Source organism: Equus caballus, chromosome 2 (genome assembly GCF_041296265.1).
Source record: "Equus caballus isolate H_3958 breed thoroughbred chromosome 2, TB-T2T, whole genome shotgun sequence".
In the NCBI taxonomy this organism is placed as follows: Eukaryota; Metazoa; Chordata; class Mammalia; order Perissodactyla; family Equidae; genus Equus; species Equus caballus.
The window spans coordinates 85,019,122-85,035,932 of record NC_091685.1 but is presented as its reverse complement, the minus strand read 5'-3'; the positions used below and the strand labels follow the sequence as shown (position 1 = coordinate 85,035,932).

The 16,811-nt window shown below is 36.8% G+C and overlaps 1 protein-coding gene across 9 annotated transcripts in view; it reads left to right on the top strand.

Annotated features, from left to right (window-relative positions):
* The window catches only part of RBM46 (RNA binding motif protein 46), a 45,375-nt gene continuing 28,564 nt past the window's right edge, over positions 1-16,811 (top strand). For 4 of the 9 annotated variants that reach the window (XR_011434823.1, XM_070257548.1, XM_023636406.2 and 1 more), the window contains exons 1-4: positions 48-793; positions 13,622-13,783; positions 14,715-15,182; positions 15,708-16,487. Coding sequence is in view for 6 of the 9 variants with exons in the window: in XM_070257548.1 (XP_070113649.1) it covers positions 13,633-13,783; positions 14,715-15,182; positions 15,708-16,487 (1,399 nt within the window). In the remaining 3 variants the exon portion in view is untranslated. Of the gene's footprint in view, positions 794-13,621; positions 13,784-14,714; positions 15,183-15,707; positions 16,488-16,811 lie in introns of all 9 variants that reach the window. The other 5 variants (XR_002806462.2, XR_002806461.2, XM_023636404.2 and 2 more) reach the window with 3 other exon arrangements.

Genomic DNA, 16,811 nt, shown 5'->3' with positions numbered 1-16,811 from the left:
GGTCCCGCCCAGCTTCTTCCCAGGGCTGGTCACTGATTGGTCCAGGCGCCACTCCGCGTGGGGCGGCCCAGGCTGCTGCGCGCGGCGCCGGCTGGGAGCCGAGGCCAGGCGCGAGGACGGCGCGAGCTGTTCCCGGTGGGACCCCCTCCCCCCTGCGGCGACCCCGCTCCGACGGACTGGTCCCCGAAACGGTGGCGGCGGTTTGTGGTCGTTGGTCCCAGGGATTAGGACCAACATTTGAAGACCCCACGGGGTGAGGAGGGGATGGGGGCAGCGGGGTCACTGCCAAACCGCTGGTAACGGCTGGAGACCCTGCCTCCTGGCCGCAGGAAGCCTGGGCCGGCTCACTCTCACGCCACAGAGGCAGCGGGGACCCACGCCCGCGGGAGGCGGTGTCCGGGTCACCCGCCGCCTTCCTCGGCCCCGTCGAGCAGCGGGCGGGCAAGTGTCGCAGACGCGGCTGCCCAGCCCCACGGGGCATCTTGCGACCGGAGAGCTCCGGCCGTCCGTGTCGCGCGGCGTGGGCCCGGCCGTCTGCCCCAGCTCCCCGTCTCGGCGGCCCTCGGCGGCTCCCTCCGCCCCGCGGCGCTGTGCCCTCTCTCCGCCTTGTTTTCGCTCTCCCCCGCCGCCTTCCGGACGCTTCCCACCTGCTGCCCTCAATGTTCTCCCCCTGACCCTCTTCCTCGCGCGACTGCCACAGGTGAAGGCCGCCCGCCGTGCCTCCCGGGCCGTTGTCCCGCCCGCGCGTCCCCTCCCGAGGCTTTGGGGCGCGTCCGGGAGTCCCGACTGCCGGGTGAGATTGGGCGATCACGTCGTGGTTTTCATCGAGTTGTGATGGATGAGCCTCGACGTTTCCTCTGCTTTTGCCTCTCTTGTTTCTTCCCCAAGTGCTGTCTTGTGAGTTGGGTTTTGAACTGTGGAAAGCTGCCGGGGTACGCGAAAGACGACCGAGCCCCTCGCCGCCCGCGACACGCGACACGCGGCAGGCAGCCATGGATGGGGATGCTCGCCATAGGACCATTTTTGTCTCCTAACGTCAGATAGTTTTCATTACTAATTTGTAAAATATTTTCTTCGGAGCAGTGGAAAGACCACTGAAGCTGGAATCACGAGACCTCGGATTTAATCCTGGCATCGAAATAGATTCTGAGATCCTTGTGAAGCCCCTTGATTTGTCTGGGTACCGGTTTCATCATATGTATATTTAGTTTAGCTAATGTTGAAGTTCCTTTAAGCTCTCTCTTTACGTTCTTGATAAATAACGCTGTAACCTTTATAATATATGATGATTCGAATATAGGCCGATATCATAGAGGGAGTATCAGCAGCTTTTTAAGACTCGGCTTCTCTTACAGATCTGTCCCATTTTGTGTTTGAGGGTGGCGTTAGAACCAGGAAGCAGGATATGTTGCGTGTATGAGTAGAGTAACACATAAATAACACATTCACTTGTCGGTCGACTTTTGCTTTTTTAAGTAACGGGAAGGTATTTTCATTTCAAGAATCACTGCAGTGTATAGTTGAGTTGGCCAAACTTCCACTGGGAGCCTTTCAGAAGTAAAGCTCCTTATGGGCTCTAATGCTAGACTCTTTTCCAGGGTACACATTTAAAACATTCTATTTTAAAATTAGTTTGTTTGCAACCGTGTGCCATTATAGGCGTAAAGATGACTATTAGTGCTGCAATTAGTAAATATTAGCAATGCCCTAGTTTCAGCTTAAGGCACTACTTTGCTAATTTTCACTTAGCAGGGTGGAGCATTGGACTTGAACATTATTGCTACAGATAATACGTATGAACACTTGAAATATAAACATGCATATTACTGGATATATTATGAAGAATTATTAATAACAATAAGACCAATTTATGGACTGAAATTAAGCCTCATATTTTTAGTGGTGGTATTTTTGTTGTTAGGAAGTTTAGACCTGTTGGTTTAAGGAGGGTTTGTGAATAGAAATCAAATAATTGGTCTAAAATCTGTCCAGATTTTCATATTAATGCTGAATGTTGTTTCCCGTTTTATTTTACCACCTGTTAGTTGGTGAAGCAAGAAAATGAGGGAAGAAAATATGATCTTTATGTTCAAATTGTAACAGACTTCAGGTGACAGATGATAGAAGATCTTATGTAAGGAATAGTAGTGTACTATTTTGTAGTAGTGTACAAGAATTTTGGTTCTGTTGTAGACATCTTTATCTTAAGTTCAAAGAGCATGTTACGCTTTTGGGTTCAAAGCAATATTTAAAAAAATTATTATTAGTTACAATTATTTTTTAAATAGTTCAGTTTTTTAAGTCTCTAAATAAATCTTCCCTCCATAGTATTACTAGAGGTTGTGAAATGCCTGATACTAAAATAAAACTTTTTATGCGTTATATATTTAACTTCTAGGAATAAAAATGTGCTCTCATTCTTTAATAAAAATAATTTAAAATGGAGTTAAACTGATCCAACTATACCCTTTTATTTTGAAATAATGTTAGACTTACATATTCGTACACTTTTGCTTAATCCTTCTCATTTTCCACCCATTTTAATGTAGTGCTGTCTGTCATTAAAATGAGTTGCCACTAAAAAACCTCCATTGACCTGGCAACTATGGTCTCAGTGTACCATACTCAATAACTGAACTAACACATCAGAAATTTAATACCATGTCCTTTAAGGAATGCTGCAAAGATCTAATGTGCTTTCTATAAATGTATTTTGATACCTTAAAAGTTGTTTTTTTCACTATTCCATTGTTTTTAAAAATTATAGTAACACTTATAAAATGTTCATTTTCAGAACTTCATACATTTTTCCAGTAATTCAGAAGATAAAGTTTCAATTTAAGTAGTACACAGCTGACACAGACTCCTTTAGATAAATGCTTAATTATCATTTGTATTTTGCTAAAATTGTGCTTGTCGTTTTTTTATTAATGTTATTTTGAAAGACAGTACAAATTTGAAAATTTGTATTTGTGTTAAGTTATTAAGATGCTTACAATTAATGAAGATATGGTTAGCATTTAAAGGTGAAGGCTTGATTCTCATTGCTACTTGAGTATCCTACGATTGGCTATGCTATCTTGGCCTACTTTATACCTTAGTTAGCTTTTTTCTTTTTTTTCTGTTTTTTTTTTTTTACTTTTGAAACAGCTGGAGAGGAACCTTTGAAAGTTTAGAGTTTAGGAAAAAAGATTTCCCTGTGAAAGCTAGAGTTTATTTCTGGTACTTTTTAAAAACAACTTCTAATCTACTCTTCCCACTTTTTTTTTTTTCATAAACTATTTATGTCGTTCTCTTACTCATGGCCCTGCGTCTCTTACTTAGCTTCCTTGGGTCAGCAGGGTAAGGAATAGTTTGTAGAACACTTTGGAGTGTGAATCCACAGCCAAAAGTGGCAGAGGACTAATTGAGCCTGGAAGCTTCAGTTGGTATGTCAGCTTTGTCTTAGTGTATAGGACTGCTATGCTTCCTTGGAATTTTAGTAATTCTCTGATTCCGGAATATTTTAGAATGAATGTAAAGATATTGTATGCTTGTTTAGATTTGATCTATAATTCTCTAGTTCAGGGTCTTGAATTCTGACTCTTCTAGAAATGTGTTTTGTTTAAATTAAGTCTGGTGTTAAAGTTAGATATTTTTACACTTGCTTAATTGTGAATTAGATATGTGTATATGTTACTTTTGTTTTGGAGGTTTTAGGATACGAGAACACATTGCTTTCTAGAGAGGATGAGATTGGTGACTCTCCAGTGTCTTTTATACTTCTGTAATTTCAAGTTTTATATTATTTTCATTAAGGTTTCTTGAAATGTATTAAGTCTAGCATGTGTTTCTAGTCATTCTTTAGTAAAAAGAGTCTTTAATGTGAAAATTAGCCTTTTATGTCAATGTGAGACCCTAGATAATATCTTTAAAAATACAACTTTAGAGACGTGAATTAATTGAAAATATGTGTCTCTAAGGTATTTGCAAGGATGAGTTGGGTTGCAGAAATTCACCATTTAGAGCAAGCTGTGAATTACGTTTAAATAAAAAAAAGTACTGTTTATTAATTGATTTAAATTCTACATTTTGGATAAAATGAAAGCAGAAGTCATATTTATCTGTTGCTTTTATAGGCAGTAAATAGCTTATGTAAGGTAGCATACTAGAGTCTTAGTTTTTTCCTCATCCTTTTTCCTGAAACATGTTTAAAAACTATAAATCTCACACTTGCCTATTCTCCAAATGATATCAACATATTAGTGTAATGGGCCAGTATGATGTCCTGTGGGATGTTAAGGTTCCTCTGGACTAAATTATGGAAGAGAGTGAGTTTATAAATTGCTTTGGGTTTGAGTCTCAGGTCTTTTCGATTGCTAGTTTTATGACCTTAAGCAAGTCTCACTATTTTATTTGCTCTTGATTTTCCTAGTATGAAATTTGAAGTGATTTAAAGTAGACTTGCAAGTCTAATATTTTCTTACTGAAAAGTCTTGAATGATGGTATAATGGCAAAACCTAGAGTTAAAACAATCTTAAGTGGAGAAAGGTAGTTATAGCATTTAAAATGCTTTTAATTTTAAAGGAATGATAGTAGAAAAACCTTGCATTTTTTTAAAGACAAAAGGCTGAAAGTTGGTTTGGTTAATTAATCTTTATCTCATTAATCGTTCTGATTGTCAAAGAGTAACATCTCTTTTGCCAGAATCTATCAATAATACATTGATTTATGTATTGGATTTAATATCACATAAACAAAATATGTTCCTGAAGTATAGTGGAGGGTTACACAGCTGATAATTCAGACTTAAGACTTTTCCCTTGGTAGAACTTCTTTCCTGTTTCTTAATTCTGCCATTTAATAAGTGTGTGAGGCCAGTAAATTAGAATAATGTAAAAGTGACTAGGTAAAGAGAGTTGAGACAATACCTGCCATGATGAAATGAACCTGGAAGTAGGAATTGAGAAAAAGCTGCACAGCTTTTTCCCTTCTCTGGAGATGGGCCTTTGCAACGTAGCTTTATTATTTAAAAAAAAATTCTTTAGAATATCACATATACCTGTTATTCAAATGTAAATACATTTTGAAAATGAATTATCAGGGCCCAAATAATATTAATAGGTAGATATTCTGTCTCATTACAAGGAAGACAGAATGTTGACTATTTAAGATGAAGTAGAATCCTATATACTATTCACAGGTCAGACGAGGGCAGTTTTAAGATTTTTTTGATTATATTTGGAAAGATAGCTCTTAATTAAGCTTGCAAATATGAAAGTTGTATCTTGGAAAAGGTGGATAAGTTAGGCCATTTCATGGATGGGACATAAGTGGGTAAAAGATCAGAGGGGAGGGGAGGAAGAACTAGTGGATTGAATCTAGAAAGGTGAAATTTATTATGACTCTAAAATCTGGTTACCTGATAAAGGCTAGGGCAGATTGTTTGTTTTGTTGACAGTATGCTTAATTTGAACCATGTATCACTAACCTGTGTAGACCACTAATGCAGTCTTTCTCTGCACTGGTGGACTTTGCAGTTTTGGCTACCCTGCTTTCAGAGGAAAAAGAGACCAGGTAGTGAAGGGACATGAAACTGTATCATATAAGAAGCAGCTAATGCTGCATTTTCCAAATGTTTCTATAGAAAGTTAATAGACGTATGAAGGAAAATTAGGGTATCATACTGAAGTGTTTGGGAAACATTGAGTTAAACAAAGCTGAATGGTTTGTTTTAGCTGAACTTTTCATAGTGTTAAATATGCTGATGTTCATTGTGATTCTCTTAAGAGGTAGGAGGTATAATGATTCTCAGATGTATTAGGCATTGAATACATTTTTGAGGCCTGCTAATAGCTCCTGGAATAATATTCTAAGGGACATCATTTTAGGAAAGGTTGAGTTAAAGTAACTGATAATGTTTAGCCTGGCAAAGAGGAGAATTGCTTTTCAAATGCAGTTACATGAAAGAGGCATATTCAATTTGGCCAGAAGGATAAAATCAGAATCAATATGTAGAAGTTACAAGGGAAGAGATTATGATCCATTATAAGGAAGAACTTTCTTAAAGAGTTAACCAAAATTAGGTTCCTCTAGAGAATACTGAGTTTCTTGTAAGAATTTGAGACTAAGATGGGTGATTGTTTTGTAGCAATTATTATGAAGAAGATGCAAACATCAGGTGGGTAGTTGAGTTAGATGATTTTTAAGGTCTCTTATAAATCTGAAATTATTTTTCCAAAAAGGTTTTCCAAAAAGTGTTTGTTGACCTTTTTGTTTGTCAACAAACAAAACAACAAGCAAAAAAAGTGTTTGTAGATCTTTTTCCCTCTAAGTTAATAAAATATTTTGTTATTTTTTAAAATCATGCCATAGTTTTTCAAAGAAGGCATGAATAATTGATTAGTTGTTATAATCTTGTAAAAAAAAAAACTATTGTGAAAAAAATCTGGATTCAGGTACTGGTATTGCAATTTATGTTGTATGACTCCAGGCAAATCACATCACTTTTTGGAGATGTCAGATTATTAAATATCTAAAATGAAGATAATATAAAGTTGGGGTTTAGGAGCCCGATATTTAGGCAGACGAGTCTCTGATTTGAATCTACCCTACTAATTTACTAGCACTATGACCGTATCTCTCTTAGTCTCAGTTTATTTATTTTTAAAATGGAAAGAATAATACTTATCTTTATTATAAGTGCTAAATAAGATAATGTATATAAAATACCTGTCATCCTGCAGGGTATATAGTATGTTAAATAAATGAATGCAGAAATAAACATAAAATGGAATTTCACAGATTAGGAAAGTAATGGTAAATGTTGTGAAGTGATTTGTCAAAGATCTCTTGATTAGGAACCAGAACTCAGGTCTTCTCTCACCCAGGTCTCTTTAGTTAAAGCATGGTGTCCCTCCATCCTTGTCTCATTATTGAACATTTATAATATGCCAGGGAGTATATATGGTGGTAGAAATTTGAAAATAAAAGACTAGACCCTACTTGATAGCTGATGGGTGTTGGGGAAGAGGAGGTGGAGGGGATTGACTGTTCATTGCTCTGAGATGGGTTCTGTGATAGTAGTACAAACAAAGGGCAGCCTAATATAGCATTGAGAAGGGAGGGTTTTCCTGGAGAATATTAGGAGTGGGAAAGCCAAGGAAAGTGAGGAAGGACTGTGAGAACAAGCTAAGCAAAGGCTGGTACATGAGAATATGGCACATTTGAGAAACTGCAAATAGGTAAGTATTGTTGTTGACATATAGTAAGAAATGAAGTTGAAGAGTTAGGCTGGGCCAGATTATGAAAGGACCTTTATGACTTTTTAAAGAGCTTGGATTTTATCTTTAAAGAACAGTGGGAAACCCCTGAAAGGGCTTTTTGCTCTTAATACAAGTAGCGCATGGTCTTATTCACAGAAAAGTGAAAAGTTAAGGTCCCTTGACTCATCTTTCCTGCTTACCAGTGATAATGACTGTTAAAGTTACTTGTGAATTTTTCCAAAGTTTTTGTGTGCCTATACGTACAAGCCTCTGTGAATGTATGCATATATATCTTTAACCGAAACAGAGTTGGTAATATAGTAAATGTATTGTTCTCTGACTCACTTTTTCTCAAATATTTCTTGAATATTTTTCCATATCAGCACACACAGATCTATGCCATTCTTTAATAACTGCATAACAAAAAGCATACCATACTTTTTCAATCAGTCCTCTATTGGGAGACAACTAGATATTTTCTAGATTTTTGCTTTTATATACAGTGTGTCAGCAAACATGCTTGTGCATGTATCTTTGTATACTTGTGCAACTATATCTGTAGGTGAATTTCTTAGTAATTGAATTACTATGTATATGTACCTCCTAGATTTTGATAAATATTGCTAAATTTCCCTCTAAAAAGATAATTCCAATTTAATGCATACCTGCCAACATTGTATGAAGTCCTGTGAAGGATTTTTCTGAATTTTCTCTTAGACTGTTCATCCAACAAATAATTATTGAGTACCTGCTGTGCACCAGGCGCTATGATAGATAATAGGGAAAGCGTTCAAGGTAGATGGAATTTCTGCCCTCGTGCAGCCTAGAGTTTAAACCATAGAAAGTCTGTAGATGTTTTATTTGATCTGTACAGTTTTTCTTCTTGTTTTTATAATTGAATTAATTTCCAGGTTTTTTTTGTTTGACCTTGCAATACTGTTTTAAAGGAACCATGAACCTCTTGTAGAGCTATTACTCTCTAAAATGTGGGCTTAAAACATAGAAGTCACCTAACTGGATGATGAGGGTATTACTGTTTTCTGGATCATAAGTACTTTTAAGACAGGATCTATGCTACAGCTATCTTTGTACTAAATTTTGGAAGGAATATTAAAAGCCACATGGTCCAGCAGTGCACCGTTTGCTTGAATCTCTACTGCAAGTCCAGCCCATGTTTGAACACTTCCATTTGTCAGGAAGCTACCTTCTGTAGCTTTCCAGCTTTGTGCAGTTCTCTTTGCTTAGTAGAAAGCTATATTGAGGCATACTCTATCCCTGGCACTCTCCACCCATGGTTGCTGTTCTATTCCTTAGGGTCATCAATATGACTGGAAACCCAGTAAAGTGACTTGGACATAAAAAACATTAAATAAATGTGTAGAGAATTGAACTGAAATATGAGAATTTGACTCATTAAGTTTTTGAATTGGGATTTGGAACCAAAATATACCCTAGACTAAGTTTGAACATGATTTTCCACCAGATTACTTTTTAGTTATGCCATTTTTATGCCTGTGAGTATCTGCACACGTAAATGGAAATGACATTTATGTAGCTTTGCAGATTTAGTATGTAAATGTAGCCCTTTGGATCTCAAATTTTAAATATTGAGAGATTTCATATAAAAATTGGCAGATTTCTGGTGTTTCTTGAAAAATTGGGGAATTTTGCATAACTGGGAAAACTGGATTTCCTCATGGCAACAGTTTGCTAAAATTGAGTAGCCACTGCCCTTTTCAAATGCATGGGCAGTCTAGTTAAGCACAGTCCATAGCACTTCTTAGAGTCTTGTGCTTGGCCTTGCCACTTATTACAATTTTCTTGCCAGGGCCTTGTAGACATCTGAGTTGGTCATTTAGTGGATACTTAAACTTAAAATGTCCAAAACCCACCTCTGATCTTACCCCTAAAAACTGTTCTATCTCAGCTTTCCTCACCTCTCTGCTTCTCAGAGGGAAGCAGAAAGTTTTGTTCAGGCCAGAACTTTGGTGTTGTCCTTGAGTTCTCTATTTATCTCCTAATCCATATCTGATCTGTCAGAAAATTCTATTGGATATACCTTCAAAATATATCTCATATCAAGGACTACTTCTTTTTCCCTCCACCTTAACCTCTCTGGTCCATGCCACCATCTTCTCTCACCTGAATTTTAGTCTTGGTCTTCTAATTGGTCTCCGTGCTTCCACCTTGGTTTCTCAATACAATACCATATTACTTCTGTGCTCAAAATCTAGTGGCTCCTCATTTAAAAGCTAAAGTCCTTTGTTACCTGACTTACAAGGTCTGGGTGATGTGACAGCTTGTTGCCTTGCTGACTTTGTCTTCTACTCTTCTCCCCCGGCTTTACAATACTGGTTGCCTTGCTGTACCTTGTATGTGCCACATACGCTTCTACTTTTGGAACTTTGTTTTTGTTTTTCCATTTGTGTGGAATGCTCTTCCATGATAACTGCGTGCCTGTGTTCCTTAATTCTTTGCTCAAATGTTACCTTCTCAGCGAGGCCTATACTGGTTATCCTGTTTAAAATTGCACCCTGTCTTCTTCCTGCCAACCTTCCCCCCACCGTGGGCCCAATCCCTGTTCTTTCCCCCCCTACTATTACCTTTTAACATATATTATTTATTATTACTTTATTATCATTTTTTTTCCCCACTGAAGTAAGCTATGCAAAGGAGGAATTTTGGTCTTTTATTTACTGATATATCCCCAATATAAAGAATAGTGCCTGGCACACACTTGGTACTTAATAAGCATTTGTTGAACAAATGAATGAATTTGAGTTTATAGTGCCTGGTCTGCAGTTTGTTTTTCTTTTTATTGTATTAATCAATTTTTTACAGAATAGTATTATTTTATTATACATTAAGATTAATTATATATTGTTTTATTATATATTAATTAGATAGTAAATACATTTATAGTGCTGATATGCAAAATACTATTTTAAGCCCTTTTTACTTAATCCTGACAGCAGTCCTGTGAGGTAGAAACTATTACTGTCCACGTTTTAGATGCAAGTAACCTGAGACCAAACTTGCCCAGAGTCACAGCTGGTAAGCGGGGAGAACCAGAGTTCACGTTTAAGTAGTCATTTAGGTACCTGAATTTGCTCTTAACTATGACGCCATGCTGCTCTGGTTATTTTAAGGAAATTAGCCTTTTACTATGTTGCAGATCATTTTCCCCGTCTGTGATTTTCTGTCTTAGTTTTGTGGTATTTTTTGCCTTCTAAAATAGTTAATATTTATATAGTATTAACTATATAATCTAATAATATTTTACTTTGAGGCTTATTTGTTTATTTTTTGGAAACACCTTCTTGATTCCAAGATTAAAAAAAAAATTTACTCATTTTTCCACTTAGTTTTGATTGTAGCAGAAACTTAATCAGATATGTATTTTATGTCACTTTGACAACATTATGGAGATTTGTTTGAAGGGGACAAGACTAAAAACTGGAACAACAGTTAGGAAGCTAGTACTAATTCAGGTAAGAAATAAGTGTCTGAGAACAGGCTGTGGGGATGGAAAGGAAAAGACTGATTTCAAGAGATATTAGAAGGTAAACTAGTCAGGTCTTTGTGACTGATTAGCTGTGAGTCAAGGGAAGGACTCTGGGTTACCTCCCAAATTTCTGGCTGTGACAGTTTGGAGGAGAGGGAGTATGGTTGTGATGCCATTTATGGTTTGAATGGATGAATTGATGGAGATAAGGTAAAACAGGAAGAAAAAGGTTTGGAAGATAAAATGACATTTAGTTTTGGATCTGTTGAATTCAAGATGCCTATTGAATATCTCACTCTCAATACGTACGTTCTTTAGGCAGTTTGATAAATGAATCTTATCTTAATAAAGAAAACTTGGCTACTAAGTTTAAGGAAATGAGGTAGATGGCAGGTAGAAACTATATGGGTGCATGAACTACTTTCCTGCCTTGTTTTCTTCCGAATTACTTGATTGGATGTACTGTAACATCTTGGAAGGAGGTTTAGATTGTAAAACGATTGTGTGTGGTGTGTATGATATGGATTTGTTTTTAGCTGTATTCATCATCACTCAGAAAAATTCAGATATTTTAAAACTAGGAAGGAGTTCAGAGTTCACCTAATTTTAATATGCCAATTTATAATTTCTGAATATTTTATTTGCATAAAAGTCAATTTGGGGGCTTCTTTGTTCCTTGAGGGACTTTTTAATATGATGTTGTGGCAAAAGATATGTCCTAATCATTTTCTTGGCAGGAGGGGATGTTTGAGATCAAGCAGACCTGGGTTTAGGTTCTTGTCTGTGCCACTTTCTGGCCCTGTGACCTTGGATAATTTATCTTTCTTAGCCTATGTTTTAGCATCTGTGGAAATAATAATTTTCTTTTAGCAAGGTTGAGATTCCCCTTCTAGTAGTTATAGTGACTAGAGATAGATAATATGTAGAAATTCCCTGGCATTTATAATAGGCATACAAAATAAATGGAACCTCTTATGATTCTCATTCTCAGCCTCTTTCATTCTGCTGTCTCTGGTTGGTTCTGAATCCAGTTCAGATCAGTTACCTAAAGATAAAATGAATATCTGGATTCTAAGCTATAATTATTTGCAGATGTTTAATGATTTGCAAGGTTCCAATATCTGCATAAAAATTAGTATTTGTGTTCAAGGCCAACAAATGAGTCCTGGAGGTTTTTTTTTTTTAACCACAGTTAACTGCTTTAATATTTATAAAAACTGTGATATAGGCAATGTTATTATCTACACTTTACAGATGAGGAAATTGAGGTACAGAGGGCTAAATAACTTACTCAAAATCATGTAGCTAAAGAGTGAAAAGAAAGGATTTGAATTGAGGCAGTCTGGCTACGGAGCCGCTGTGCTATATCAAGCGCTAGTGAGGATAACTGTGGGACAGTTGCACTTAGTCTGGAGCAGTCATTCTTTGGTGATGACCTCTCCACTCCTACCCTCTATCCGCTCTTCCCTAGAAATGTCTGTGCCACATCACACTCACTCCTCCACCTTTGAGAAAATGAAAGATATTTCTGGAACAACAGAAAACAACCACCAAAAAAACAAAAAAACAACCTGAAAAATGTGCTGCCTTTGTTAACAATAAGGTGCATGCACTTTGTTAACAAGGTGCATGAACAATTAAGATGGACCATTCTCTAGTATTTATCAAAACTAACCTTGATTTGGCCTTACGTAATTTGAAGAAGCCTTTTGCATTCGTTGCCTCATTTAATCCCAACAGCAACCTTCTGATAACTTGTATTGGTATTCCTGTTTTATAAATGAAACGACTAGGTGTAAAGAAACTGAATAAGTTGTCCAAGGTTGTAGTGCTAGGAAGTGGCAGAGCTAAGTCTGAAATTGAGATGCTGTGGCTGAAATTTTCATACTTTTGAAAATGCTGTGCTAAAATGACTTGGTTTCCATTTTTAATTAGTAAAGTTCTATTGAAACCCAGAATATCTTTCCCAGTGCATTTCCCACACTGTGGATTTTAATTTTTCTATTTGTTCGCGGTAACAGCGGATGAGAAATAAAATTAAGAAACAGAATCAGCACCATATTGATCTTTAGGATCAGTGTGATTCTTCTGAAAACCTAAGGATATAGTAAATAAGTTCATTTAAAAATTAAAAACATTTTTATATACAGTAGTCAACATAGATCTCAGCTCCTCTTCCCTAACTCCTGCTCTCTCATCGGTGTAAGTTTTGTAAGCTGCTCCTACTTGGAAATCACAGTAGCTCCTGTTTCTGCCCAGAGAACAAGTGGTTTTGATTCCTGCTCTATCTAGTAGCTCCTTTAGTAGATAGGAAGAGGGGCTAATTGGAAACTCTGTTTACTTATTCCAAGCGTCTATTTAATTTCTGATAACTGGTGGAGCTCTTGAGGGTTGCTGACAACATTAGCGTTATTGGCATTAGGCTACGTTTATCTGACAGGTGTAAGTCACAGAAAAATCCGGTTGGCCTGTATGATAAAATAATTTAAACCTTGGGCTCTATAGATTGGCGGTGATCATATATTCATTGATGGCAGTATATTTATTTTGTTACTCCTTCTGCTTGCTTTTTTCTTCTCCAACTCCTTTTCACTTAGTTCTGTTTTCCTACTCTTGTTTGTGGTGTTCCTTTCTCTTTTTCGTTTTTGCTACCCTTTCTTGTAGCTTAGGGCTTCTAAAAATACTGCTTAATTCATCAGTGATGTTAAAAGAAGTTTCTACCTTCCACTGTTGAGAATAACTTTGGGGGCAGGACCAGAGTGATTACCAAATGTAGCAGCTGCAACTCCTTGGTTTCTTGCAACCCAAAAGAATGCTTCATAGATTCCTGTTACTCCATTTCATAAACACTGTTTTTAACCTTTGTTTTAGGAAGTGCAACCATGAATGAAGAAAGCATAGACGGAACAAATGGATGCAATAAAGTCCGAACTGGCACTCAGAATGAAGCAGCGTTACTTGCTTTGATGGAAAAGACTGGTTACAACATGGTTCAAGAAAATGGGCAAAGGAAGTTTGGTGGTCCCCCTCCAGGTGTGGATTTGTTTATGTTCAAAAAAATTAAATCCTTAATGTAGTCATTTCCGTTAGGTGTACATCTCCACAAGAGTCCCAGACAATAGCTATTTCCTTGACTGCTTTAAGAGCTTAGCGGTCATTTTTATTATTGTGAGGGAAAAGAGCTAGATCATATATGTTACGCAAGTCTGACCCTCACATTCTTTTCACTCCTGCTCTTGGTTTAAGAAGCAGTTGAGAAAGAAGTTGGATTGGGTTTAGAAAGAAGTCAGAATTGGATCAGTGGAGAAAAGGTACTCTGGCTCTTAAAGGGGAGGTGGTTTTGGGAGGAATTTGAAAGAGCAATGAGTAGAGGAATGGCATTTATACTAGATGCAAACCAGGTGCACACAGGTAAATAAAGAAGAGTTTTGTCTTTCTACCAATACCCAGTGCAATCTCTTTGCTCAAACTCTCCAATTAACTTTCTCTCAGGCTTAAATAAAATCTTGACCTCTAGCTGCATCGATGGCTGCCTTGCCTGCTACTCTCCTCCTCCCTCAATTACACGTTAGCTGTATGGTTCTGTGTGCTCTCTGTTGTTTTCACATATAAACCACATGCTTCTTCCTGATATGTCCTCAAGGCTCATTCCTTCATTTCATTCAGGTGTCTGCTTAAACCTCGTGTGCTCAGAGAAGAGTTACCTGACTACTCTACCAAAAATAGTAACCCTTCTGTGGCTTTGTTTTCCCTTCATAGCACTTATCACCCATTGTCTCCATTTTCTATTGATTAAAAGCTTCACAAGGGAAGGGGCTTCTATTTTGTTCACTGATGTATGCCCAACGCTTAGAATAGTGCATGGCACATAGGAGGCTCACAGTAAATTTGTGGAATGAATGAATGATTGAATAGTGAATATGATTATCTGACTAGAATTTATGTGTGTATTTCTGTTTTTCAGGTTGGGAAGGTCCACCTCCACCTAGAGGCTGTGAAGTTTTTGTAGGAAAAATACCTCGTGATATGTATGAAGATGAGTTAGTTCCTGTATTTGAAAGAGCCGGGAAGATATATGAATTTCGACTTATGATGGAATTTAGTGGTGAAAATCGAGGTTATGCTTTTGTGATGTACACTACAAAAGAAGAAGCCCAGTTAGCCATCAGAATTCTTAATAATTATGAGATTCGACCAGGGAGGTTTATTGGTGTGTGTGTAAGCTTGGATAATTGCAGGTTATTTATCGGAGCTATTCCCAAGGAAAAGAAGAAAGAAGAAATTTTGGATGAAATGAAGAAAGTTACAGAAGGAGTTGTAGATGTCATTGTTTATCCAAGTGCAACTGATAAGACCAAAAATCGAGGTTTTGCGTTTGTTGAATACGAATCTCACAGAGCTGCTGCTATGGCTAGGAGGAAACTAATTCCAGGTAAACTTATCCTTTTAAAGATTATTTTTTCATATTAACTTTATTATAAATATGGAAAAATGAGAGTACCTCATAGATCAATATCATGGAAATATGTAATGCCCTTAAAGAGGAATAAAGATTGTTTCCATAAGGAAGTAAAATAAATCAAATGATTCTAAAAGACAAGAAGGTGTTCCTATAAAATTAGTCATTATTTATATTAATTTGCTCATTCACTGAATGTATATACTTTTTTTGAGCTGTTAATTGTTGTTTGAAAAATCCAAAGGTTAGTACCTAATTCTTCTAATAAAAGTCTATCCTTGAAGTATATTTGTTCTCTTGACTCTTAAAATTAATTCCACCTTAAGTTCTGGCTAGGTTTGCCTTAGTAAAAACTTTCGTTTGAGTAGGAAATTAATGCTTAACCAAATATCTTGATATGTATTTGAGTTTTTGCTACTTTGGAGAAACAGTTTTCTTAACAATTTTTGAATTTTATTTGGTTTAATTGTCTTCAGATTAATTCATTCTTTTTTACAGGAACATTCCAACTGTGGGGCCATACCATTCAGGTAGATTGGGCTGACCCAGAGAAAGAGGTTGATGAGGAAACCATGCAGAGAGTTAAAGTTCTCTATGTAAGAAATTTAATGATCTCAACTACAGAGGAAACAATTAAAGCAGAATTCAATAAATTCAAACCTGGTGCAGTTGAACGAGTAAAGAAACTTAGAGATTATGCTTTTGTTCACTTTTTCAACCGAGAAGATGCGGTGGCTGCTATGTCTGTTATGAATGGAAAATGCATTGATGGAGCAAGTATCGAGGTAACACTGGCAAAACCAGTAAATAAAGAAAACACATGGAGACAGCATCTTAATGGTCAGATTAGCCCCAATTCTGAAAACCTGATTGTGTTTGCTAACAAAGAAGAGAACCATCTAAAAACTGTAGGCAAGCCACCCACTCTTCCAGCTCGTCTCAATGGTCAGCATAGCCCAAGCCCCCCTGAAATCGAAAGATGCACTTACCCATTTTTTCCTGGAACAAAGCTTACTCCAATTAGTATGTATTCTTTAAAATCCAATCATTTCAGTTCTGCAGTAATGCATTTGGATTATTACTGCAACAAAAATAATTGGCCACCACCAGAATATTATTTATATTCAACAAGTCAAGATGGGAAAGTACTCTTGGTATATAAAATTGTTATTCCTGCTATCGCAAATGGATCCCAGAGTTACTTCATGCCAGACAAACTATGTACGACGTTAGAAGATGCAAAGGAACTGGCAGCCCAGTTTACATTACTTCATTTGGGTAAGTTTAAAAATACTTTAAATAATATTGTAGAATATGAAATTAGGAGATATTACAGATTATTTATAAATTTACTTATTTTGAACTCAACATTAGTGGTATTTAACATAAATTTTACCTCAATTATATGAATTCATGGTAAATTTTGTTGAGATTTTTCTCTTGTATAATCTTCCTATATTTAACTTTTTAAATGTTACTTAGGGGAGAATTTGGTTTTGATTTACTTCAGAGTTCATGATCCTGTTTTTTTATCTTATTGTTTTTGTAGTGACTAATTCTCATTTGAAATAGTAATTTCTATATGTGTTACAAGATTTGCTA